A 26,757-nucleotide genomic window follows, 5' to 3' on the forward strand; every position below is an offset into this window, starting at 1 on the left:
ATTTGAAAAATCAAATTTTTATTATTATTTTTTTTTATTTTTTTTTTTTTTTAAAGATTTTATTTATTTATTTGACAGAGAGAAATCACAAGTAGATGGAGAAGCAGGCAGAGAGAGAGAGAGAGAGGGAAGCAGGCTCCCTGCTGAGCAGAAAGCCCGATGCGGGACTCGATCCCAGGACCCTGAGATCATGACCTGAGCCGAAGGCAGCGGCTTAACCCACTGAGCCACCCAGGCGCCCTCAAATTTTTATTTTAACCATAACCATATTAACCCTGGTTAAAGGAATAAATCATATTCACATTGCATAATTACATAAAAGGAATAAATCACAATTATGTGACAGATATACCTCAATAGCACCCAATAAAATTCAATGTATTTCCTGAGGTTTTAAAAACTCTTAGCAAACGAAGAGTTAGAAAACAATTTGATAAATTTGATAAAGGGCATCTACAAATATATCTGTACAAATATCACACTTAACAGCTGAAACACTGAAAGGTTTACTTGTTCAACAAGTAAACAATGCCCCATCACCACTGCCATTTAGCACTTTACACTTGAAGTCCCAGCCACTGCAAATGGGCCAGAAAAAGAAATACATGATCAAAAGCTCGAAGAGGAAGAAACAAAACAGTCTGAATCCTGGCTTTGCCACTTACCAGCCATGCAACTCTGGACAAAAGACTTAACTCTTTGCCTCTGTTTCATTTATAAAATGGGATAATGAATACCTTCTTCACAGAGTTGTTTTGAAGAGTAAATAGGTTAATATTTTGAAAGTACACAGAAAGTGTTTGACACTTCAAAGCACTGTAAAAGTGTTAAATAAAAAATACATTATTCACAGATGATTACTGTGTGCACAGAAATCTCAAAGAAGCTAAACTCCTGGAATTAAAAGGGAAATAATATTCCCCAAGACATGAAATCACTACATGAAAATTAGTTGTATTTCTATATACTATTAGGAACAAAAAGAAAATGGCATCCAAAAAGAACCAAGTACCCGTGAATAAAATTAGTAAAAAACATGAAAGCTTTCAATAAAAGGATAATTACAGACTCAGTACTATCCCAACACAAACTGGTAGAATTCAACAAGGTTACTCCGAAATGGTTATGAAAATATAAAGTGTGAAGAACAGTCAAGACATTCTTCCAAGAAAAACAAGGAGGCAGATTTGTCTTACTAGTTATCAAATTCCAAGACAGGTGTCTAAATAGGCTGTTAACTCACCTGGGAGAAGATCTCTTTCTGCAATATTCATCCATTTGGTAAGTCTACCCAGTTCCTCTCTCATTTCTTTTACATCTTTGCATTAATGTCATCTAGGATAGAGACCTCTCTGTGATTTGCTCTATAGGAAATAGCACTACCCAATACTCTAGTCACTTTATTCCACACGCTGTATTTTTCTTGGCACCCATCATCTGACATCATTTTAAGCTATGTGTATGTGTTTTTTATGCCTCTCTCCCCCAACTATAAGTCCATTGAAGCCAGGGTGTCTGATACAATGCTATGTATCCCCAAATCCACTGTTACTTTGTTGAATGAATTGGCAGAAATGACAAAATTCTGATTGGCATATGAAGTACAGTAATTAAATTTGAACTAAATTTAAAAACTGCAAACTCCCTTTCACTATTTATCTATTAAATGAAGGCTACCAAAACACTGTGACTCTCCCCAAGTTTAAAATACTACTTTGAGCATTCAAAACCGACCAGTTTTAAACACGGGCTGTTAGCAGTGTTAGCTCATATTTTAATAAGGGGAAGAAATGAAACAAGTCCATAAAAAGGAACCACATAAAACACAGCCCTGAGAATCCTGAAGACTCTGATTAGAAAGGCAAAATGATCAGAAGAATAGGAGTTTAGGTATTTTGCTCACATAGGAATTAATAGCTATGATGGTTTCCAACATGCATTTATCCTTTGGTGATCAAAGTTGTATTTAACTAAACAATATGCTTTGGGAAGTCTGACATATTTACAAATTAACCCAATTTTTGGTGAAACTAAGAGTGAAGGGTTGTGTTAATTTAACATAGAAGCCAACTAATCCAATGCTCTGGAGATATGAATTTGTACATTCAAGAGAATGCAGTTAAAATGGTGGTCAATATAATGAACAGTAGGGTATGCTATTTTAATCTTTGTATTCTCTCTCACAACCTCGTGATTTTTTCCCCCTCATAGACCTTAAAGAAAACAAAGTACAAAGGGACTTTCAAAGATTTGGGGGAGTTAATGCCTGTCTTGAACCCTGGAGTATTCTCTTGTTTTAGTCTTGTCCTAGAGTTGAGCTCCAGGGGAATTTGGCTTGGCCCTAAATTAATTCAAGTTTGAATGACTCCTGGGAGATGAAGGAACTTCTGAAGCCAGCTGAAAGGTTTAGACCATTTTTTCAAGTGACACTGGGGTGGTACTGGTTGAGGGTACAACCAGAAGAGGAATGGGTAAACTGAATGCACTAACCTTCTACATAGCACCACTTCTGCTGGATTCCTCTGAGAATCATTTAGCTTTCCATTTAATCTTTGGCCTTTTACAGAAATGTCAAGAAGCAGTCCACATATTCATACATATTATTTCATTAAGTACTATGTAACAGGAAATGAGAAAAATCACCATTTTATAGAGGCTGTTGAGGATAGAAAGCATTTAATTACAATTACTAGCTTAAATTTAAACAGCTCTAGTTTCATGATCTAATGTTGCCAGAGTAGAATCTCTTGGAATAGTCTTTTAAGATCTTTTTATTTTTCTGTTATGATGAGCCTTTATAGTATTTATCTCTTCACAATTAAATGATAGATCTATTTATTTTCCAACCAATTCACTTTAAAAAGTAAAATATGTTGGTGAATAAAGCAGCTTATTTCTGGAAGAAAGGCAGGTATTAAACATGAAGAAAGGATTCACTGTGTGTCAACACTGTTTGCTGAGGAAGTTCAGCAAATGCTTCCTTTTGGGCTGAGACCAGTATACAGAATCATCTCAATGGCTAGCAAAATTTGTTAAGTAACTACAATGTGACAAATGAGAATTCTTATTCTTATAAAAATACCTGCACACAAACCATAAGGCAGCAATACATTAGTATTTACATTTATTTAATGTATGCAGTTTACACACTCACTATTGAACAAAACTGGAATGCAAACAAATATACAAATTCCATAATAAGCATTATCAAATAAAATAACTGGCACTAGTGTTATAAGCATATTAATGGATCTGGTGAGAAAAGGTGGTGGAAGAAGACTGCAGCCCATGGCATTTTTCTTTTTATCAAAAGAAAACGCTCAGTAGCACCATAATGGTAATACTTAACAGAAACACGTAAGATGGAACATTTCAAATGCTATCTTTGAGGTTAACCTGTTTTATTTAAGTGAATTATACAGGAAATTAACAGTATAGGCAGTTATTTGGGTCAACTTCTGTTTATGTCAGCTGAACACCTTCCATAAACAAAAGCAAAGGAAAATAAAGCCAGCCATACGTGGATCCCTCCTTAGCACTTGGTACAAACTCTGCACCATGCTTTGATTTCATGATTGGAGAAGATACGCGTGTGTTAAAACTGAGGTTATGTATTCACTAAAGCCTGAGTGTGTCTTTGGTAGGCTAATACTTTTTCAGCATTGTTATTATTATTCATATTTATGTTTATCTATCTTGTATTTGTCTATATAATCCAACGTGGCTAGAGAGGACTAATGGAAAACAAGACAGCAAAATCCTCAAACAACTAGGCCCTTAAAATCCAGTCTATTCCAAAGGCACCAAGAATCAATGGGGTGCAAACTTCCCCTTGGTGGAAGGTGACTTTTTTTTTTAATAATACTTACAAACTAATGGAATTTTATTTTGTAGTTTTATGTACCTTATTTGGTGCTGTCAGTACACTTAATTACCTACCTTTACATTTTGCTTTTAAGATGGCATCAACAATATACAAGATATATAGAGTACCAGGTATTTCTATTTCAAAGTTGTGCAAAAACTGCCACTATCTTGCTCAAAGTGTCTAAGTATCCAAATGGTAGCAAATGGGCTGCATTAAGCTTTACAATTCCACATTGCATATGAAGAAAAAAATGAAATTTATGCCCAGTTATGAACAGAAATGTTACAAAGAGTATCATATACTGAGAGTAACCTGCAAGGTTCTTTAAACAATATCCCTTAGTGGTTTCAATAAAATGTCACTAACCACTTACCCCTAAGCCTCAAGTTTTCTTCATAAGAATGTTTCTAACTGTATTAGTATTTTATATTGATTATAAATTAAGCCAAAGTCCTATCTAAATACACAAGTATGTGCTTCAAGCAATGTTTTGTGGCAAACACACAAAACATACTTCTCTTAAGAACTATTGTCCTTACAATAATGCACTTTTAAAGCCTTCATTTCATAGTTTGGTAATTAAGATCCACATGAAACACAATGCTCTGCTCAACACAGAAAATGTATCTGCATTAGATTATGTAACCGGGCATTTGCTGGTAACTTGAAACTTAAAGTAGTCACATGTAGTTCAACCAGCTCCAAACAAGGTTGTTCAGCTGTAATTAATCTGCAGCATTTATAGGCCTAAATTTCAGTCTGAATTGCAACTTTTAATTCCATTGTCTGATGTGAGTGGTTGTTATTTGTTTCTTTTAGCGCATCACCAAAATATAAATCAACACTGGGTTTTACTCCATTGTTACCATGTTCTTCAGCAATATGATTCAACTGTGGAACTTCTGAACATGAAGCAGTTTTGGTAAGCAAAGAAATGCTACACTGATGTGGGGAATTTTCCAGACGATCGTTTTCTACCTCAGGAAGAATGTTAACAGTAGCAAAGCGGGCATGATAATCATTGGAACCATGACTACAAGAAGTTTTCATGCTTTCTAGGTCAGAACAACTAAATTCAGAAAAATGACTGGAGTGGGAATCTGCTACAGATGGCATACTGTCACTGAGGGATGGAGCCTCAAATTCACTTGAGTTCGTGCTTTGTTGTTCTAGCAACTGTGCATCCATGTCCTCTCTGGTCTCGTTTATCTTCATGTTACTCTTTTTCCTCAATTTACCACCTTTTGCTTTCTTCCCTGCTGTTGCTTCTTTGGACCACTTGGTGGCACCAGATTTACCTTCAGGCAAGCCGCTGGATGAAGCCCCAGCATGACTTCGGGTGGCACTGCCATCCTCCACACTGCTGCTTCCACTGTTGTGCCTGAATTTGGATGGCTTTGATTCAATATCTACTTGCACCTCCATACTGTTGCCTTCTCTGGAACATAAGAGTAACAAATATAAATAGATTTCTAACTTCCTTTTTTATTGACGTAAAAGCAAAGGGAGAGGGACTTCTGTGTGAAAAATTCAAAGACTACATAAAAACCATCAAAACAAATTAATGCAGGATATGCTCTATTAAAATATTACTTGAAATAAGAGGACTTTTTAAAGATTTTATTTATTTGACAGAGCGCACGAGCGAGCACGCGCGAGCACGTGCGCACACAAGCAGGGGGAGCAGCAGAGGGAGAAGGAGAAGTAGGCTCCCCACTGAGCAGGGCGCCTAAAAGGCTCAATTCAGGACCCGGGATCATGACCTGAGCCAAAGGCAGATGCTTAACTGACTGAACCACCCAGGCACCCTAAGGACAGTATTTATAATAATGTTTCAATGTAAAAAAACAGAAGTAGCTACAATGATTGCTTATCTGTTCCAGGTACTATGTTACCCTCTCCACTTTTTTTTTTCAGAACAGCTTTATTGAAATACATATATATCACAAAATTCACCTGTTTAAAGTGCACAATTCTATTTTTTTAAATAGTATATTCAGAGTTGTGCAAGTGTCACTAGCAACTAACTGCAGAACATCTTCATCATTCCCAAAAGAAACCCTATATCCGCTAGCAGTCTGTTGCCACCCTTTCCTGCCCCCAGTCTGTGGTAACCACTAATCTACTTCCTGTCTCTGAATTTGCCTACTCTGGACATCTCATCATTTTTTTTCCCTGGAGAACCTAATAGTTGGTAACCATTATTTATTATAATTTTGCTTAATGATAGGAATAATTATTTTAAAATTAATTTTAAGGAGCACCTCAGTGGCTCAGTCAGTTAATTGTCCAACTCTTGATTTCATCTCAGGTCATGATCTCAGGGTCTTGGGATCAAGTCCTGTGAGGGGGCTCTGCGCTAAGTGCGGAGTCAGCTTGGGATTCTCTTTCTCCCTCTAAAATAAATAAATAAAATCTTTAAAAAAAATAAAAAACAACAACAAAAAATAAAAAAATACTTGAACTGTTTAACAGTTCTTTCCTTACTTGTCCAATGGGATGTAGGAATTCAGAATAGATCCTGCCATTGCTTTGGTGCTGGCATTATCACTAACTGTTCCCAAGCTGACTGTGCCAGATTCTCCACTTAGACTGTACCGTTCTTTCTGTACATCTGCTTGTACTTCCAACCTTAAAGAGCAGGGAGCAGATAAAAACTGAAATTACATATAATATCAGACTACTATAATATATAGCAGTTATATAATTCAGTTAACACCCCTAGTAACAAGAAACTATTTTAGAAATAGCTGTCAGCATTTTAAAAATTTCATTTTATTTGATTACTCAAATTCTACTGCAGCAAGCTAAACAGTGCCAGCCATCCAAATAAAACAGGAAAAATTAGCTGTCTGCCAAATAAGGTAGTAAAAGAGTAACACAAAAAGGACATAAAAGATTTTAATTAAATATGCTAGCCATGTCTGAGTGTGAAACAAAATCTGAATATATTAAAAACCAGTGTACATGACAGATGAGTGGATCAAAACATCCCAAGCCTCTACATATTAAAACTGACCCTCTAAATTTAATACCCAATTCTTTAAAAAAGACATAATAAACACTACTATAAGAGAATTTGTGTTTAAAAGCATAAAAGCAAAAAAGAAAAAAGCATCAAAACAAGCTACCTAAAAACAAATAATAAATAAAAGTAAACTACCTAAAAATAAGATAAATATAACCAACTTATCTTTTAATTCATGCACACTCTCCTATGTTAAAAACAACAACAAAGCTCATAAACAGAAATAAAGAATAGAGAATTAGAGAAGAAACAAAGGAAGACAAAAATGCTTTGATTTCTTCTATTTATTGATATGGCTGCTGGTACGAGACTTGGTGAGAATGAAGTAAGTGCTAACACATACAAGGTTTCCGGAGGACTAGACTACCCTGGCCTCAGCTCATGCACTCCCACACATCCTGACTCCATCTGCTCCCCCCAGGCCTCAGCCAGTGTCCCCTTTTCTAACATCTAGCTGTGGCCACCTCCAGACGTGAGGTTCCAGACTTCAGCACTGCCTTTACCACGTACACCAAAGCAGCTCCAGCACTGATGCATAACATCAAATCTGACAAATGCAGTGAAGAAATTAGCAGAATGCCGTGCCTTAGACTTGGTTTTTACCACACCATGGGTATATAATACTACAACAGAAAATTCAAACAAGTAAACATTTCACTGTTTACCACTAAATTTCATTGCTAACATTACTGTTTTCAGCCCCGACACAGGACTGTATGTAATCATAATGATTACACAATTATAATAATCTTTAAAATTCTCATCTAATAATTTGTAGTTAACAGAAGGCAAAAAGAAAACAGAGCACATTTCTCTTACCTGTTAAAACAGTTCACCATGGCGCTTCCTGACAGACTCCCCGTTATACTGGCTCCGGCTAGGGCCATGGTACTAGCCGTCTCACTCAGGTTGTCTCGAATGGCTCCTATGCGATCCATGTGGCTTCCACTTGCGCTCAAACTGCCAGTCAGACCACCAACACTTCCCTCCCCTATGCTAGGGTTGTGTCTTGCTTCTGCTACTGAAGTTGTGTCTAAATGCAAATATTTCAAAGAAATTAAATAAGAAAGATTATTAATTCTCGAATTCCTCCATGATTTCAGATAGGACATTTTATTATACAACATGCACAGGAACAGAAAAGACATCTGGGACTAGGAACACATAACTATGGGGTAAGAGGAAAAGGAACTATCTCTGAGTGTAATATTGGATTTGGGACTGGCTCTCAGTATTAAATGGTCACAACATTTTTTACTGTAATAGCATTGTATGGTGAGATGGTAGTTACACTTGTGGTGAACATATCATAATGTAGGAACTTGCTGAATCATATGTTGAACAACTGAAATTAAGGTAACATTGTGTGTCAACTATATTCATATTAAGAAGAAAAGAAATGAGGACCAAGAAGAAATAGGAGGAGAGAAGTGGTTTCCTCCTTTTATTAAGAGTAAAGGTATTAGGATTTTTATATGCTAAATAAAGATGATGAAATCAAGTGCCTACTATGTTCCAGGTTTTTTTTTTTTTAAAGATTGTATTTATTTATTTGTCAGAGAGAGAGAGCTCAAGCAAGGAAAGCCTCAGGCAGAGGGAGAAGTAGGTTCCCTGCTGAGCAGGAGCCCGACGCAGGGCTCAATCCCAGGACTCCGGGATCATGGCCTGAGCCAATGGCAGATGCTTAAAGCACTGAGCCACCCAGGCGTCCCTATATTCCAGGTTTTAAAAATACAGTAACAAAGAATACAGGTATAGCCTTCACCCCTAAGAAACCAAGTAAACAAAGAAACAAGTTATTACCGACTGTGATAAGTGCTTTTAAGGAATCAAACTTTTTACCTTCAATCTAAAATAAATTGGCTTGAAATTCTCAAAAAAAGTGGTCACCACTTCAAGATTTAGGAATTCTTTAAAAAATCTGACAGCTGGAAGATTTAGCTGACTCTGGAGGAATATGTGAGTTTTCAATAAGGGTTTCATTTAAAGAGCTTATTATTCTTCAGGTCAATAAAATTGGGCCAAAAGTTGATTTCTAGGTATGTTCTTCAGATCCAATTGTCTACTATTGCAAGCTATTACAAGATCTGATACCACCGTATTCCATAAAATTATCAGAAGGAAGACTATTCCAGGCAGAGGGAACTGCAAGTTCAAAAGCCTAGAAGTAAAAGTGTACTTGGCGTCCTCAAAACATCACAGAGGGGTGGTATTAAATAGGAGAGTAAAAAGAGATGAGAGAGATGCAGCCCAGGACAGATCATGTGGGGCAGTATGGGCTAAGATAAGGATTGTGGGTTTTCCTTCAGTACAGCTGGAAGCACAAGGAGTGTTCTATGCATAAGAACCGATCTGATTTATGTTTCAGAAGTATCACTACGGGGGCGCCTGGGTGGCTCAGTCATTAAGCATCTGCCTTTAGCTCAGATCATGATCCCTGGGTCCTGGAATCAAGCCCTGCATCAGGCTCCCCGCTCAGCGGAGGGCCTGCTTCTCCCTGTCCCTCTCCCCTGCTTGTGTTCCCTCTCTCGTTGTGTCTTTCTCTTTCAAAGAAATAAATGAATCTTAAAAAAAAAAAAAAAGAAGAAGAAGAAGAAGAAGAAGTATTACTACATACCCTGTGGAATAGTAAGCAGTAGATGAGAAGTTGATGGATCATCTAAAGAGCCTATTACAATAGTGCAAGAAAAAGGACAGTAGCTTGAACTAACGGAACAGTGGAGGGTGAGAAATGGTTGGATTATGGCTAAATACTAAAGGAAGCACCAGAATTAGCTGTCAGATCAGATGGAAGCTAAGAACAGAAAAGGGGGAATCACTGTAAGTGAAGGTTTTTGGTCCAACCAACAAGTTAGAATGGAGAGGCTACCTGATGAGGTAAGGATGATGACTGGAGAGAACAGGTTTTAGAGTGAAGAGTATGGTTACAGACAACTTGAAATTCTTGTCAGACATTTAAGTGTAGATTAACGAGGAGAGTTAGATGTACAAAACTGAAGTGCAGAGGAAAGTTCTAGCCTAGATACAAATTTATGAGTGGTCAGCCTACATATTATTTAATACAACCCATATTAAGAGATGACCCAGGGAATGAGTATAGATGAAGACTGAGAACAAATGGCTAGGAAATACAATGAGATGAGAAATGGTTTCTCAGGTGAAAGACAAGAAAATGTTTCAAGAAGGAGGGCATGGTCTACTATGTCAGGCAAATTGTTGTATTATTATTTTTTTCTTTTCATTGAATTGTTATATTAAAATGAAAATCAAGAGTTGACCATTATATCTGGTAAGATGGAGGTCACTCATGGCTCTGCTTTGGTGGTGTGGTAGAGATAAAATCTTAGAGTGGCAGGGACCAAAACTGATTAGAGTGGGTTCAAGAGAGAATGGGAGGTAAGAAAGTGGTCATTATCTTTGCACATCTGCCTGATTACTTCCTAAAGACAAATTTCTATAATAAATTTTTATGAGGGCCTTTTCATCCTACAGGTATTGTTCTAATTCATATTTCTCTGAATAACCCTGGGTTAAAGATACTCTCTAATCACTGGCCATCTGTATTTCTTCTTTTATGAACTACCTTTCTCTTCGTATCTTGTTCTTACCAATTTGTTTCGTTTAAGGCAAAACTTAGGATGAAAGTCTGGATGTTTCTAAAACATCACATTTCTAGTGTGGATTATCCAGAACTCTTTCACCCCCTTTCATCCATTCACCTTTCCTGGGCAGTTCATTTCACTGATGTACATCAGGATGAATGCTATTTGGCCTAGCAAAAGGTGGGCAATGGAAATTCTAATTTGCATGTTATCTATTTCTCCAACTTAAACTATTAATAAGTGTATCTTCTTCCTTTGCTTAAAAAACTTACCTACAGCTGTATTAGTTCCACCAACATTTATATCGTTTTCGTCATCAAATTCAATCCTAACTCCTTTTCCATTGCCTGCTGAGACTCCACAACCTCCACTTCGACAGAGAGAGATTGGAACAACGCCATAGACATAGGCTAACATAATAGGAACACCAATACCTAAAGAGGAATTAAATTAGTCATTATAAGTTAAAAAATAAATCACTGAAACATGAGTTCTTAGAAAGCCTTTTCAAAAGAAACTGTATAGGAGAAAAGTGCTACTGTTCTCCAACCCTTGCCCAAAGAAGATTTACCTGTTAAGGGACACAAACAAATTCAAAACTTCTAAACTTTCCGGTGACACACATGAGAAAAAAAGATGTAAACCTTTTTGTTTTTAAGTCACAAGGCTCTAAACCATATGAGGTGAGGGTGGGTATCAGTCAGTAAGAATTTACCAATATCCTAATCCTAGGCTCTTCAGTCTATAGTGCTTTTAACCAATATAGTTACTCAATGAGAGGCTTTCTGTAGGCTCTGCTTAAATTGTCCTTAAATAAATAAAAAAGTAACTCTCTTATCATCCACAATATAATGATCTGTCTTAAATCCTTCCACAAAACTTAAATTCTACAAAATCTGAGGTGATCAGTATTTTTAAGCATTTTCTTACCTACAGTTACTGCAGCTACAACTGGAGATACTATTACAGACAATGTCACACCACCTGTTATAGCCAAATTCCGTTTGTGCTTTGAAACGTCTTTGCCTTCATATCGATTGTGAATCTTGAATTAAAAATAAAAATGGGGTGGGGGTTTAAAGAAAAAACACATTACATATTTAATTTAAAGGAAACAGACCTACAGTTGCTGGTAAAGTGATTTTTTATTTCATTCGAGTGTCCTAATTCAAGATGATTGTTTTATTGTTCTTAAACCATATTTTTACCCATAATTTAGTCCTTATTAATAATTTGCTTAAATAAGACAGTGATTTAATAGATTTTACTTTGTGTTTGCTTTTAAAAGACAGTTTTGAGTAGATGTATAATTTTATTCAGGAATAATAAAATCATGTTTTGAGCAAAGAAGGAATTAAGAATATTATTTTTAGGGATGCCTGGGTGGCTCAGTTGGTTAAGCTGGTGCGTTTGGCTCAGGTCATGATCCCAGGGTCCTGGGCTCGAGTCCCACATCAGGCTCCTTGCTCAGTGGGGAGCCTGCTTCTCTCTCTGCCTCTGCCTGCCACTCTGCCTGCTTGTGTTCTCCCCCCCCCCCCCAACAAATAAATAAAATCTTTAAAAAAAAAGAATATTATTTTTAACATAGTTATGGACTGGATGTTTGACTAATAGGATTACTTCTAAGAAATTTAGCATTCCACAGGTTTCTTTCTAAATAAGCATCCCTTATGGTACCTGGGTGGCTCAGTTGGTTAAGCCTCTCCATTTGGCTCAGGTCATGGTCTCAGGGTCCTGGGTTTGAGTCCTGAACTGGGCTCCTTGCTCAGTGGGGAACCTGCTCCTCCCTCTTTTCCCCTCTGTGCTCCCTTCTCCTGCCCGTCTGTACTTTCTGTCTCTCTCAGCTAAATAAAATCATTAAAATAAATAAGTAAATAAGCAAACATCCCAAAATGGTAAAAGTTGGCTTCTAGGGGAGACTACCACACTTTTTTTTTTTTTAAATAGACCTTAACAAGCAGTACTAATAAGCAAACATCATAAATAAGTTTATTTTTTCTTGGATCCCTTTTTATAAAGAAAATTATCATCAAATGACTCAGAATCCTGGGGTCTCATTTACAGCTCAAAGTCAAAGGTACTAAGAGGGAATAAAAGAGAAGAATGCGGCCAGAGGATAGGAACTAGATCTACTTAGCAACTTTGTATAGTAGAGGTGTTAATAAACAGAATTTAATACCACATTGAAAGTGGCTTGTGAAACAGATCAACTTCAAGAAACAGCCCAGTATCTTTGGTCTCATGGCTAAAGCTCATAAAGTACATTTCCCTTCTGTTTCAAGACATATTCAAAACAGCCCTCAAAACTGTAAGGGTAGTCTTTATGGGGCGCCTGGGTGGCTCAGTGTGTTAAGCCACTGCCTTCGGCTCAGGTCATGATCTCAGGGTCCTGGGATCGAGTCCCACATCGGGCTCTCTGCTCAGCAGGGAACCTGCTTCCTCCTCTCTCTCTGCCTGCCTCTCTGCCTACTTGTGATCTCTCTCTGTCAAATAAATAAATAAAATCTTTTAAAAAAAAAACAAAAAACTGTAAGGGTAGTCTTTAAAATAAATACTTGACTTATGAACAGTGTTACAGGTGAGGTTTAATAAAATTATTATTATTATTATGTGGTTATCTTGAAGGCTATGAAGTACAATGAGTCTTGTGGCATATACGAAACAGTGACAAAACTGGGGTGGAGAGGTAGGTGAAGCATGCATGGGACAAGAAGCATTCATCTTTCCTAGTCAGTGTCCTGCCAGCATTGACTATATGTCCCTAGGGAATGAGCCTCTCTACCTCCCTAAATAGTCTACGCAGGCAGAGATGGCAGAGCCTCCCAAGGCATCTTTCATTATCTTTCAGCACTGCAGCTAATTCTTGTTCCTCTCCTCATTACCATTCCTGAAAAACTCAGGAATGAAGCAGAGAAAAGCCAGAGCTAAAAAACTGACAGACTAGACAGGAATCTTCAGAAAATTTTGCATCCTTAAGCACCAATTTTTAATTACAGTGATCACAATATTCTATTCCTGGTTCAGCTTAATTTCTTTCTGCTCTACTGTTTTGTGCAACATTTCTATTTGTTACTATAAATAAAGACTAAGCTTTTAGGTACTTTATCAGCTTAACAGGTTTTCCTGGGCTGGTCTATAACCCTAAACACCATAGAGAACATTGTTTCAATGGAAAACTAATTTATCAACTGCCAACCCTCTGGGTATATGTCTGAAAAAAGGAGACTTTTAACCTTTTAACTGCTCCCCAGACATGAACAATGAGGTATATAATCTCTCCTCTATAAATTATTTGTAGGTGTGTGCAGTACAACAGTCTCTTCTTCTCTTCTACTTCTAAGTATCTGAATAAACAGTTTTGTTTTTAGCAAAGCCTTGCTTTGGATAACTACATAAAAGTTTAATCAGCTACTGTGTTGGGGACGTTAAACAAATTTAATTAATTAAAACCTTCTGAAATAAAAAATTGGCTCATAAGTATCCATGTTTATTTATCTTTGGTAATTTTTCAAAAATAGTATATATTGTGATTTTTCTGATTATAAAGTAATATATGTTGAATATTTAAAAATATTCAAAAAATTCAAAAATTCAACATATATTGAATATGGAAGAGGATCAGCCTCCTCTTGAGTTTAGTTCCAAAAGTCATAACCAGAATTTAACGAAACAATTAAAAGGAAAGCAGATTCTGACTCAACCTAACAACTACAGACAGCTGGCAACAGAATGGGCCACTGCAGGAGTTGGTGATGTCCCCAACACTGAAGTGCCCAAATGGCTAGAGAAACCGATCAGGGATCTTACATAAAGAATGTGTGTATCTAGGTTTAAATCCTAGCTCTGTTTCTTTCTGTGTAACTTAAAACTACATAAACTTTCCTAAACCTCAATATTCAAATACATAAATTTCTTTAAGGTTAAAATGAGTCAAATTAAAACAACTACCCCACAGTAAGGGTTCACCACATGTTATTTCTTCTAATTCCTATACTTTATTCTGCTTGAGTGCAAGGTTATGATTAGACAGTTTCTTTTTTTTGAAGATTTATTTTAGAGAGAGTGAGAGAGTGCACGGTGTGAGTTGGGGGAGAGGCAGAGGGAGAGAATCGAGCAGATTCCCCACTGAGTTTGGAGTCTGCTGCTGGCTCTGAGGACTCATGAGATCATGACCTGAACCAAAACTAAGAGTTGGATGCCCAACCAACTGAGCCACCCAGCCACCCCTTAGATAATTTCTAAAGTACCTTCTCAATTCTGAGATTCCATTAATGTAGACAGCAGCAGACTTCTTAGCCACTTCATAAATTATCCCTTTAACCTTTCAAAAAAGAATTATTGCCTGGCTAATGAAGTATAATTCATCACTCATAGGCCAGTGGTAATTACTGGTGTCTGGACTTACACAAGACAGTTATAATCTACAGAACAGCATATTTACAAATAGCAGTAATCTAAGAAAATAAAACCTTTGAACTGAAGTTCAAAATAATTCAGGAACTGGCTAATTATTCTTTGCCTTTAGGGCATGTGTTATTTAGCTATTAAATTGTTATAGACTTAACTTTAAAAGGATATATCCATGAGAAAAATAGCAGGTGTCCTTCAATACTTTAAAGTTAGGAAATGTACGGAAGTTTTTAGATTCAAGTAATTTTATTTATTGATTTGACAGAGAGAGATCACAAGTAGGCATAGCAGCAGCAGAGAGATAGAGGGATAAGCAGGCTCCCTGCTGAACAGAGAGCCCAATATGGGCTTGATTCCAGGACCCCAAGATTATGACCTGAGCCAAAGGCAGAGGCTTAAGCCACTAAGCCACCCAGGCACCCCAGATTCAGGTAATTTTGAAGCAACTCTACTTTTGGGGCACCTGGGTGGCTCAGTGGATTAAAGCCTCTGCCTTCAGCTCAGGTCATGATCCCAGGGTCCTGGGAGCGAGTCCCACAACCGGCTCTCTGCTCCACGGGGAGCCTGCTTTCTTCTCTCTCTCTGCCTGCCTCTCTGCCTACTTGTAATCTGTCTGTCCAAAAAAAAAAAAAGCAACTCTACATTTTATGGGTACATACAAGTTTGTCAAACACTGAAAATTTATTATCTTGTGAAAAAATAAAATAGTTTTATACTGAGATACGAAAAATGATCTTTCAAGACAAACAAAACAAAACAAAACAAACCCCTAAGATCATCAGTCTTAAACCTGAAGGTTTAGAATAAGATAATGAACTAATACAGAATTAAGCATTTTACCTTACGGCCCACATACACAGGAATGCCAATAATCATTGCAGGGATAGCAATGCCAGCTATTAAAGCAATTCCTACAGGAGCACCAACAAGTGTTCCAAGCTGCCACAATATCTTCTTCTTCCGGCTCCAAGGTTTCTTCCCCCAAAAAGTACATCCTGATGGACTAAGGGAAAAAATTGTAACTATAACTGCTATAAAACATAGTATCAGCAAATGACTTATAATACATTAAAACAATGTCTTTAAAAGAATTCTCATACTCAGAAATGAGGTTTTTTAAATTCTGAGTTCACTAAAAAGCCAAAAAAAAAAAAAAAATCAATGTAAGAATGACCATCAGTTATTTTCAAAGGAAAACTGACAACCAGAATTCAGGTTAAGTATTTATCCCTAGTCATTATCTTGAAAATGTTAGGTTAGTTTCTGAAGAGTAAATTAATGCAAAACATTAATGAAAAAAAAAAAAAGCCTTATTTTTAGGCATACAATTATCTGATTATATCAAACTCACTTTGTGGACTAAATGAGGGAATTTATATTTAAGAAAATTAAATGGAAATAGTTAAAACCTAGCGTAATTATATGGGGATATAAAATACTAGCTTCTGGGGCGCCTGGGTGGCTCAGTGGGTTAAGCCGCTGCCTTCGGCTCAGGTCATGATCTCAGGGTCCTGGGATCGAGTCCCGCATCGGGCTCTCTGCTCAGCAGGGAGCCTGCTTCCCCCCCTCTCTCTCTCTGCCTGCCTCTCCATCTACTTGTGATTTCTCTCTGTCAAATAAAAATAAAAAAAAAAAAAAAAAAAAAAAAAAAAGATTTAAAATACTAGCTTCTAGTTTAACAAAACAAACAAAAAAAGAAGACATCTAATGCTTCTTATTTTGACTAATTAATCCCAAGTGGCTAGCACAATTATTTGGCTCCTTTTAAATTTTTTTAAAGAAAATAAAAATTTTATTTTTGTTTAAAAAATGTTTTTTCCACTCAAAGATACATCATGAATTTATGTCTCACATTACCTGATGTATGCAACTAGAATAAAACACATTCCTCTTAGTATAAGCATCAAGTTTAAAAATTCCTAAGATAATACGGTCTCGCAATTATCTTACAATATAAAATATTTAGATATAAATAGCTCTTTCTCCCTCCCTCTCCAACTACTAACCAAGCCAACCCTGCTTAGCTTCCAATATCAGACAAGATTGGGCACATTTAGGATGATAGGACATAAATTAAATGGCTCTGTCTATAAACTTACCTTAGATAATGTAAATCTGAGATTTCTTTCATACATAACCAACAAAACTCACAACCACAGACAGCACATGTCATGTGATTACAGCTCCCATCATTCATCTTTATTATATAAGCAGCACATCGTGGACATGGCTTTATATCATCAGCTATTAGGAAAACAGAGAGACCTGTTTATTACATAAAACTGGTCCAAAAATAACAATTTCTAATAGATAATTATAGCAATGCCAAAAAATCTTAACATATATAGTTTGTTAACTGATAGCTTTAGTCCAGCTTTTTTTAGTACATAAACTATTTTTTCAAAAGAAATGCTACAGAGAATATCTATTTAACTTTTTTTAAAAGAATTTTTCTTCCTTTCTGAGAAAAGGAACTTGTTTTACATTAAATTTTCAAACTGTAAACATTTTCAAACACAATAGAACAATGAGAACAAAGAGCAACAAAATAATAAAAAGAAAAAGGAGAACCAAGGACAGCCCTAAGCAAAGAGCAAACTACATAAAGTTTGTATTTGTTCCTACCCCACTGCTGTCTTCTCTGAGTGGCACTTCATATTCTAGAATTTTTCTAACCATCTCTGCTTTATTAAAGTGTAGATATTCTTTGTACTACAGAAGTTATCTTTGTCTTTTTAAAAGTCATTTATTCAAATGCTGTTGCTGTATCCCTGTCAAATACTATGGTTATAAGGCACAAAGGTGCCAAGTTAAAATCAAATGGTTAAAGTTAAAATCAGTAACTTTTGGAATCACTGACATAAAGTAAGAGTTATATTATAAACTACTTTGAACCTTGGCATCTACTTAATAGCAACCAGTAAATTATTTTACTATTATTAGTAGCCAGCTATATTTTCCAATTACACACAGTTAAGAAAAGGTATGTGTAGTACTAGCTGCTGAATTCAAGTACTTGTTCCATTTTCTTACATGATAAGCATTAAACTATATTATATTTTCCTTTCTAAAAGTTTTATGGTCAAATTTACCTGTGCTTTATCAGTGAATTCGGGTTTCTTTAGTGCTTCTTTTAGGGCCAAAGCTGTTTTTTAACTTAAGAACTGGTCAATGCTCATAATTAGTATTTTAACAATTTCAAACAATTTTGAGCAAACTGATAACTCTATGCAGCCAGACCAAGACAAATGATAAATACTAGAATATAAAAATTAAAAATATTCATGTCACGATTTAAATGATCCAAAGAACATAAAAGTCTGCATTAAAAATTTTTTAACATTGGAGCATGAATTTAAAAAAGCTGGCTTTTACAGCAGATATAATGCCTGTACATCAAATTAAAGAAATGCTAAAACTATCTGCTTAAGTGGTATGTTAATTGATAAACTTCCTCATTCCAGAGTTTCCTCAACTAGTAACTATCTTAATTAGTGGTGGGAGTAAGAAGATTTGACTTTCGCTGTAATAAATGCAGTCTTCAGAACAAAATGAAAGGTGACATCCCCATTTTTATGGTTCTAAAACACAAAACAGCCTTTCAATATGCTAAGATTATATGTTAGAAACGAATGCCATAGCAATGTATTTTTGATGTCTCTTTATAGATCTGTATCTGCATGTTTCTACTGTGTAATTATATATCCATACAAAAGGCTGTTTTGTCTTTGTCTCTTTAATTAGAAATTTACTGTGCACATTATATATCTCTCTCAAAATATTCTCAAATGCAAAACTCCTAAATAGAGTTGTTTTACTGATTGGCTGGTCAACTGATGCCCCCTTCCCTGAACATCAATTAAGCCATAGCAGCTTTATATTGAGAAAAAAAAAAAAAAAAGCTTCCCATTTCTATTTAAGGTACATTTGGCAAAGTTTTTTTTTTTTAATCATTACATTTCTATTTACTGTTAAAATGTGGGTTATTGTCATGTTAGAGGGAAATAAACACAACAGGTTACAAAACAATATACAGTTTTCAAAATTTGTTCAAAGAACTTTCCTACCTCCACCAGATTACCTATAAGGACTTACAACAAAGTGTTAAAAGTGGTTATCTCTTGGGGTGGTAGCAGTAGGAGACACAGATGAGGTTCGAAAGCCAATTAAAAATATTTTTAATAAAGGGAGAAATATAGTAAAAAAATGAAAAATATATAATTCATGTAAAATGCTAACTCCAAGTGCATAAACTCCCTCGTAGCTATAATAAAGTGTCTTATGTAGATATAATACTGTAACAGTTTAAAGATAATTTTATCATAATACAAATTACTTAATGTACCAGATGATTAAGCATACGTATTTATCTTCAGCTGACTGATCAGAAAGAGCCAATTAATTATCATTATGTCAAGCAATTATTAAAAGTGCAGCCAATTTTTCAATGTATCATGGTAACAGGAGACAAAAAAAAAATCAAGATATCTGGAATAATGGAATTAATAAAACCATTTTAGATGGCAGTGCCCTTTCTTCTTTTTTCTCCCCCACAAGTCAATGAGTAGCTAAGTTCAAGTTTTTTATAGATTCGTCAAAAGAAACTATCATATGAACATTTATCCTGAGAGCTTTGATTTTTTAAGAGCACTGGAGGTAAAAATGCATGTACTTTAAATTTTCAGAATTATAAGGGTTTCTGAACATGGAAAAACTCCAAAAGAAGTTTTTAAAATAATCACCTTGGGAGGTTATATTTGTTCCAACAATGCTACTATTTGGCTCAAATCACTTGGGAAGCTTTTCTTTCAAATTATTTTCAAAACTACTTAATATAAAAAAAAAATCACTCTCATGATCATACAGTCACATCTTAGTTTGGATCCACCCCAAACCAGTGATTCAACTTGGTTATTCTAGTTGTTAGACTTAGTTCCAAAAGAACTTCTCGTTACTTCCAGAAATCAAACTGAAATTAAGAAGGTAATTTAAGTGGCTGTACTGGGATCTAAAGGTTATGAACAATAAGGCACTCCAGGGTAGCACTGCTGAAATAACCATAAAATCTTTCACAGTGAATACAGTGAGAAAGATCAACATTCATTTGCATGACTAAATCATGATGTTTATTTTAAAATTAATAACAAACGCAAATCTCTAACAGATGACTGGTTTCTCTAGTTTCTCTACCTCAAACAGCTAGAGTACCTACTTTGTGTCAGGAAATGTTTAAACCTTACAGACATAAGTATTATTAGTGTCTTCATTTTACAGATGAGAAAACTTGATTGGGTCACACAGAATTAGTGGAAAAGCTAGGATTCAAATCTAGACAGACTGATTCCAGAGTCCAGGCTCTTAACTCAATATGTACATCCTGTAACCAATCAATAAATACCCATGTCCACACACAGAGAAGAGAGATATCATTTCCAAGTGGATCACTCCATGTCTACAGCTGACCCTAGAGGATACAGTTTAGGTTTATCAGGTCTCCTTTGAATTACTTCTGGGCCCATACCTGTAAATTATTATTAATACCTTTGAATTCCACCCCAAATCTTCAGGAAAGCAAAGAGAAACAAGCCAATGAGCAAACAACCATGAAAATCTGTGTACACTGTATAAAGTATTAAATGTTGAATTTAAAGTTTAATTTTAAATTTGACTTTAACAGCATAAAGTACACGACTAACTCAACACAGTGCTAGTAGGAATGTAAATTATTTTGACAAATTTCTGTATTTTCCAAGTTTTTCCATTTTATAATCAGTGAGAAAAATATTTTTCTAAAAATGACTGAAAGTTCAATAAACAATGACATCTATAAATGGGAAATATTAATTTTTTCAATTTTTATCTGAAGAACATTAAGATCATAATTTTTCTTAATTTTTGAGATTTAGGAGATGGATACATTATTCAAATAGATCCCCAGGTAATTTAAAAATTCCTAGCCAAAGACACAAAATTCTGAATGTCCCATGAAGTATGATTTTGAATCCTTCATCCTGGAATTAGATGACACATCTGTAAATAAAAGATGATTTTTAAACATCTTTTGCTAAGCTTTGCATAATATACTTTTATGAACAACAGTTTCAGACCATCCTCAGTTATCAGTTATATACATCACCACAGCACTTCCTTTTTTCTCTTTTTACAATAAAATCTTCCCAACCTCAATACCATTTTTCCCACAGTAAGGAATGAGTGCTTCTGGAACAGAAATACTAACAACACAAAGAACATTTCTGAAAACTGAAGGGAGGAAAGGTAATAACAAGAACTATTTGAATACTGCATTTTTTATTAAGATAACTATAGTGCTGTTTGTGTCAAATATTTTATTAGAAAAAGTTAGACATAAATACCTGCTGCTCCAGACTCCTGACTATAACTAATGGATGAAGAACGTATAGTTCTCAGACGTAAACTCTGGGCTCTCTCTTGCCGAGCAGCATCACAGGTCTGATTGGGGTGCCAGATTTGTTTACAGTGGTAGCAAAACTCTGTTCCACAGCCTTCTCGCCCACAAGTTAATTTTGGACAGCTAGCACATCCAAATGCTATCACAGCATATCTTCAAAGAATAAGAAAAATGATTTAAAATGGGACATAAAAGAAGAGATACTAAGTAAAACAATTATCCAACTGAAAAAGTTTTCTATTTATATATACATGAGCAAATTAAGTCATAAACCCTAACACTATCTCATCAACATAAAAATGGGGAAAAATGAACAATTCACAAATGAATAAATATAAATGGCTAAAAACATTTTTAAAGTTCAATATTTAACTTTTAACTTTCAATTTTATCTAAGATGTCAAACTGTATAGTTAGCATAATTCCAATTTTATAAAAATTATATTAAATTAGTATTGTATGCACACAGAAAACACCAGAAGGAAATATACCAAAAATCTTAACAGTAGTTTTGCTGGTACTAGAGTTCTAGTTCTCTTCTTTATATACTTACATATTTCTGATTTTTATAATTACCTGCTACTTTTAAAATCAGAAAATTAAAATATCACCTATTTAAAAATGCGATGATGACTGAATCAGCTACACCATTATATCAGTTAATGGCAAACTCTGATAATTCATAAATTTTGTGACTATCTTGTATTTATGCATAAATTTTTACATTAATGTTTCTAAAATGCATAGTAAAAGTGCTCTTTGGTGCCAATCTCCTCCAAAAAGTACGTGAACTCGATTTTCCCAATTAGAAAATTTGTTTTTTCACTTCAGATTAAAAAACTGAAAACAGTAGACTCATGACTAGCCCTGAGACCTATTCTCCGTATTAGTATTTTGGCACTTCAATAATTTCTTACTTAAATTCTGGGCACACTTGGGCATTTATCCCAGAGTAATGAAAACTTACGTACAAACATGTACACAAATGCTTGTAGTAGCTTTTTTTGTAACAGCCAAAAATCAGAAACAGTCTAGAAGTCTTTTTCACTAGTGAATGTTTAAACTATGGTGCATATATATGGAATACTACTCAACAACAAAAAGAAACTACCAATACACTTCACTCTGATAAATCTCTAAGGAATTATGCTGAGTGAAAAAAGTCAATTTAAAAGTTATATACTCTATGATTCCATTTATAGACCATTTTTGAGATGACAAAATTTTAGAAATGGAAACAGATTAGAGGTGGCCAGGGATTAGGGATGTGGTTGGGAAGGCGACAGAGGATTTATAAAAGAACAATAGGTTCATCACCATGGTATATACCACCATGGTATATTCACCCCCCCCATGGTGGTGAATACACTTATGTAAGGTGATAAAATGGCATATAACTAAATATACATGCACACACAAGTAAAACTGGGGAAATTTAAACAAGATTGGTAGATTATATCAATGCCAATATCCTGCTTGTGATGTTTTTTGTTGCTGTTTTGTTTTGTGATGTTGTTTTATAGCACTGAAGAATGGTACCACTGGGACAAACTGAAGGAATGGGATTTCTTCTCCTTCTTTTTTTTTAGATTTTACTTATTTATTTTGACAGAGATCACAAGTAGACAGAGAGGCAGCAGGAGAGAGAGAGGGGGAAGCTGCCTCCCCACTGAGAAGAGAGTCCGATGTGGGGCTCGATCCCAGGACCCTGAACCGAAGGTAGAGGCTTAACCCACTGAGCCACCCAGGCACCCCTGGGATCAGGATTTCTCTTTATTATTTCTAACAACTACACAGGAATCTACAATTATCTCAATAAAACTTAAAATAAAAAATGTCTGGTGTTCTGGTTCTCTTTGAAAGACACACAAGTCTTATCTATGTATAAGAGCTTTTTAAAATAGCAAATATTTCCTTTTGGCTGGAAATTTAAGGGAGTTTTCAGGGTTCCTCTTGTTATTGGCAATAAAATTTAAATAGCAACTATAACTGATATTTTTATTAAATTTCCAGATAATGTGTAAAATGATAAAATTTTAAGAGTCAGGAAGTTCCTCCACTTTTGGGACCTGTTGCTCCTTTAGTATCTTTTTAAACTTAAATTTTACATCTTAAATTCCATTTTATTTTTGATAGACCGATTCTCCAGTTACCAACATAATCATAAATGTGTCCAAGCATGATTAAATTAAAGACAACTTATTTATCAACATGGGGTAATTTAGCCAAGTTTACTTTCCCTGAGGGAAAGTAGTTCATTGCAGTTACTCATAAAAAGAAAAAAGTCCTCAAAGACTCAACACTTTATTTTCTATCAAATTATAATGCTAAACAGTCTTTAAAATAGTAATTTCACTGAAAAGGAAATGATGCTCTCTTCTGTAACTCTTTTCTTTTTTTTTTTTTTAAGATTTTATTTATTTATTTGTAAGAGACAGAGGGAGAGAGAGCAAGCAAGCACAGGCAGACAAAGAGGCAGGCAGAGGCAGAGGGAGAAGCAGGCTCCCTGCCGAGCAAGGAGCCCGATGTGGGACTCGATCCCAGGACCCTGGGATCATGACCTGAGCCGAAGGCAGCTGCTTAACCAACTGAGCCACCCAGGCGCCCCTGTAACTCTTTTCTATCCTAGCTTTTCTTGAAGGAAGGAGGGAAGGAGAGGGACATGGGGAAATCTGTGTGTGTGCAAGGGACGATGACGCTAAGACCAACTGTTTGTTAAGGTCAGTCACAATATATAAGGCAGAAGAGAAGTTTAGGTTACCTGGTCAAAATACAATTTCCACCACTTATAATCTGTATAGTCTCATTAAATCACATAGCCTCCCTACAACTAAGTCTTCCCAAAACATAAAACAGGATTCAAATACTTCAGCATTCAGCCAAAGTCAACTTTAGCTTTAGCCTTGATCTTTAGAATGCCAAACAAGCAATTCACCATTTCAATGACAGTTCCAGTACCTCTGCATCTGTACTTGATTAATGACCATGGAATCCACAGTTATTATCCTTTCTATATCAACAAAAATAATGTATGGAAGGCGCCTGGATGGAGCAGTTGGTTAAGTGTCTGATGCTTGGTTTTGGCTCACATCTTGATCTCAGAGTTGGGAAATCAAGCCCTGTGTTGGGCTTGCTGGGCTCTGGGCTCAGTGTGGAGTCTGCTTGAGACTCTCTCCCCTTCCTTTGTCCCTCCCCCCTGTGCTCTTTCACTCTCTGAAATAATTCTTAAAAAACAAAACAAAACAAACAAACATTGGTAGGCATTCTAGATACAGAATAAAAAATCTTACTGCTTCATCTGGTGAAATTTTACTGGACAACAGAAGTATGAATGCACATTGTGTTTAAGAATAAAATACAGTAATTATTAGTGAGACCTGTGAAAGCCAAGTTTAGATATAAACTTAACTTTTTTTTTTTTAATTTTATTTATTTATCAGAGAGAGAGGGTGGGGAGAGAGCAAGCACAGGCAGAGAGAATGGCAGGCAGAGGCAGAGGGAGAAGCAGGCTCCCTGCTGAGCAAGGAGCCCGATGTGGGACTCGATCCCAGGACGCTGGGACCATGACTCGAGCCGAAGGCAGCTGCTTAACCAACTGAGCCACCCAGGCGTCCCTAAACTTAACTTTTAATTCATTAAAACAGGGATATAGATTTGTAGTTAATATGAACACTGGAGTGCCAGAACTAAATTTAGGAAGAATATAGTCTTTCTGAGTAAATAAATATAAAAATACACAAGGCAGATTAACAGAAATAGGTTATATCATAATTCTTTTTTTAAAAAAAGATTTTATTTATTTGGCAGAGAAAGAGAGATCACAAGCAGGCAGAGAGGCAGGCAGAGGAAGAGGGGGAAACAGGCTCTCCACCAACCTGGGAGCCCGATGCAGGGCTCTATACCAGGACCCTGAGATCATGACCTGAGCTGAAGGCAGAAGCTTAACCAACTGAGCCACCCAGGCACGGTTATATAATTCTAACCTTTACAGGTCGTTCAGTATACCACCATATCACTAAACAAAACTTAAGAACTGACGTAATTTTTAATCAATGATTTAAGCTATGAGTCTTTTTTTTTTTTTTTAAGATTTTTATTTGACAGACAGAGACACAACAAGAGAGGGAACAGAAGCAGGGGAAGTGGGAGAGGAAGAAGGAGGCTTCCCACGAAGCAGGGAGCTCAATGTGGGGCTTAATCCCAGGACCTTGGGATCATGACCTGAGCCTAAGGCATATGCCCAACGACTGAGCCACCCAGGCACCCAAGCTATGGGTCTTTTAAGAAAAAGTCCTATTAGGGAATTCTTCACATTTTGACAAGAATTAAAAGCAGAATGTCAGCTTTGCTATTTTAAACTTTCATGACAAGATAATTTCTACATCTGGTATGTAATCCATGAAAACATGAAAGGGTATGGTGTGAAAACTGAGGTCTCAAAACATTTTAATCTCAATAATCAAGCTTCAAAACAGCATCATAAGTTGCTTTAAGATAAAAATTCCCTACAGTGACTTAAACTTGTTGAGAATAACTGTTTATAAATAGTGAATACCTATTTAGATTTTTAAAATATATGCAGTATAATTATCTGGAGCAAACTAAAGAGCTGAAAAGTAGACTAGCATTTGTGCATGATGTCAAGTATTTAAAATTTGATTATTTTTTAAAATAAAATTTTACATTTACTTTTGTATCCCATAAATTCATCACACCTTAATTATGATATTTGAAATTAGCCCCGGAGAAGTATTAATTGTCTGGTCATTTGGCATCTGTTGAAAATAAATGTAGATCTGATGCATCTCAGAAATTAGGATATCATAATAAAAAAGAGTTGTGATATTTAGGGGTAACTGGGTGGCTCAGTGAGTTAAGCCTCTGCCTTCGGCTCAGGTCACAATCCCAGGGTCCTGGGATGGAGCCCCGCGTTGGACTCTCTGCTCAGCGGGAAGCCTGCTTCCCCCTCTCTCTGTCTGCTGCTCTGCCTACTTGTAATCTAATATCTCTGTGAAATAAATAAATAAAATCTTTAAAAAAAAAAAAAAGACTGTGATCTTTAAATAAAACTGTGTGTTGTGGAAAGAACGGGGGAAAGCCGGGGGAAAGGGAAAGAGAATTCATTCATGGGACATCATCATTATGTACTCAAATATCAGAGATAAAGTACCTCAAACTTGTTTATGCTACTTCCCAATATCTCCTTTTTAAAGGAAAAGCTGAGAGAATCAGAGATAAAGTACCTCAAACTTGTTTATGCTACTTCCCAGTATCTCCTTTTTAAAGGAAAAGCTGAGAGATCCTACCCCAGAATTAAACATTCAAGTCCCATTCAATCTGTACAAGTTATAAAGAAAAATAGGTTTATCTTTAATAATCCTAACTATTTTTCATGAATGTATATTTTGATAACCAAAAG

At 35.8% G+C, this 26,757-nt stretch overlaps 1 protein-coding gene across 3 annotated transcripts in view; it reads right to left on the reverse strand.

Annotated features, from left to right (window-relative positions):
- Positions 1–3,107: 3,107 nt before the first annotated feature.
- RNF19A (ring finger protein 19A, RBR E3 ubiquitin protein ligase) overlaps positions 3,108–26,757 on the reverse strand; it is a 58,217-nt gene continuing 34,567 nt past the window's right edge. For all 3 annotated transcript variants that reach the window (XM_004768894.3, XM_004768895.3, XM_045077991.1), the window contains 8 exons: positions 21,283–21,491; positions 17,008–17,152; positions 15,749–15,911; positions 11,429–11,543; positions 10,771–10,932; positions 7,716–7,929; positions 6,356–6,499; positions 3,108–5,306 (listed from right to left, as the gene is read on the reverse strand). In XM_004768894.3, coding sequence (XP_004768951.2) covers positions 4,616–5,306; positions 6,356–6,499; positions 7,716–7,929; positions 10,771–10,932; positions 11,429–11,543; positions 15,749–15,911; positions 17,008–17,152; positions 21,283–21,491 — 1,843 coding nt within the window. In that variant the 3' untranslated portion in view covers positions 3,108–4,615. The remainder of the gene's footprint in view (positions 5,307–6,355; positions 6,500–7,715; positions 7,930–10,770; positions 10,933–11,428; positions 11,544–15,748; positions 15,912–17,007; positions 17,153–21,282; positions 21,492–26,757) is intronic.

This window comes from Mustela putorius, unplaced genomic scaffold (genome assembly GCF_011764305.1).
Source record: "Mustela putorius furo isolate JIRA1106 unplaced genomic scaffold, ASM1176430v1.1 tig00000228_pilon_pilon_pilon, whole genome shotgun sequence".
In the NCBI taxonomy this organism is placed as follows: domain Eukaryota; kingdom Metazoa; phylum Chordata; class Mammalia; order Carnivora; family Mustelidae; genus Mustela; species Mustela putorius.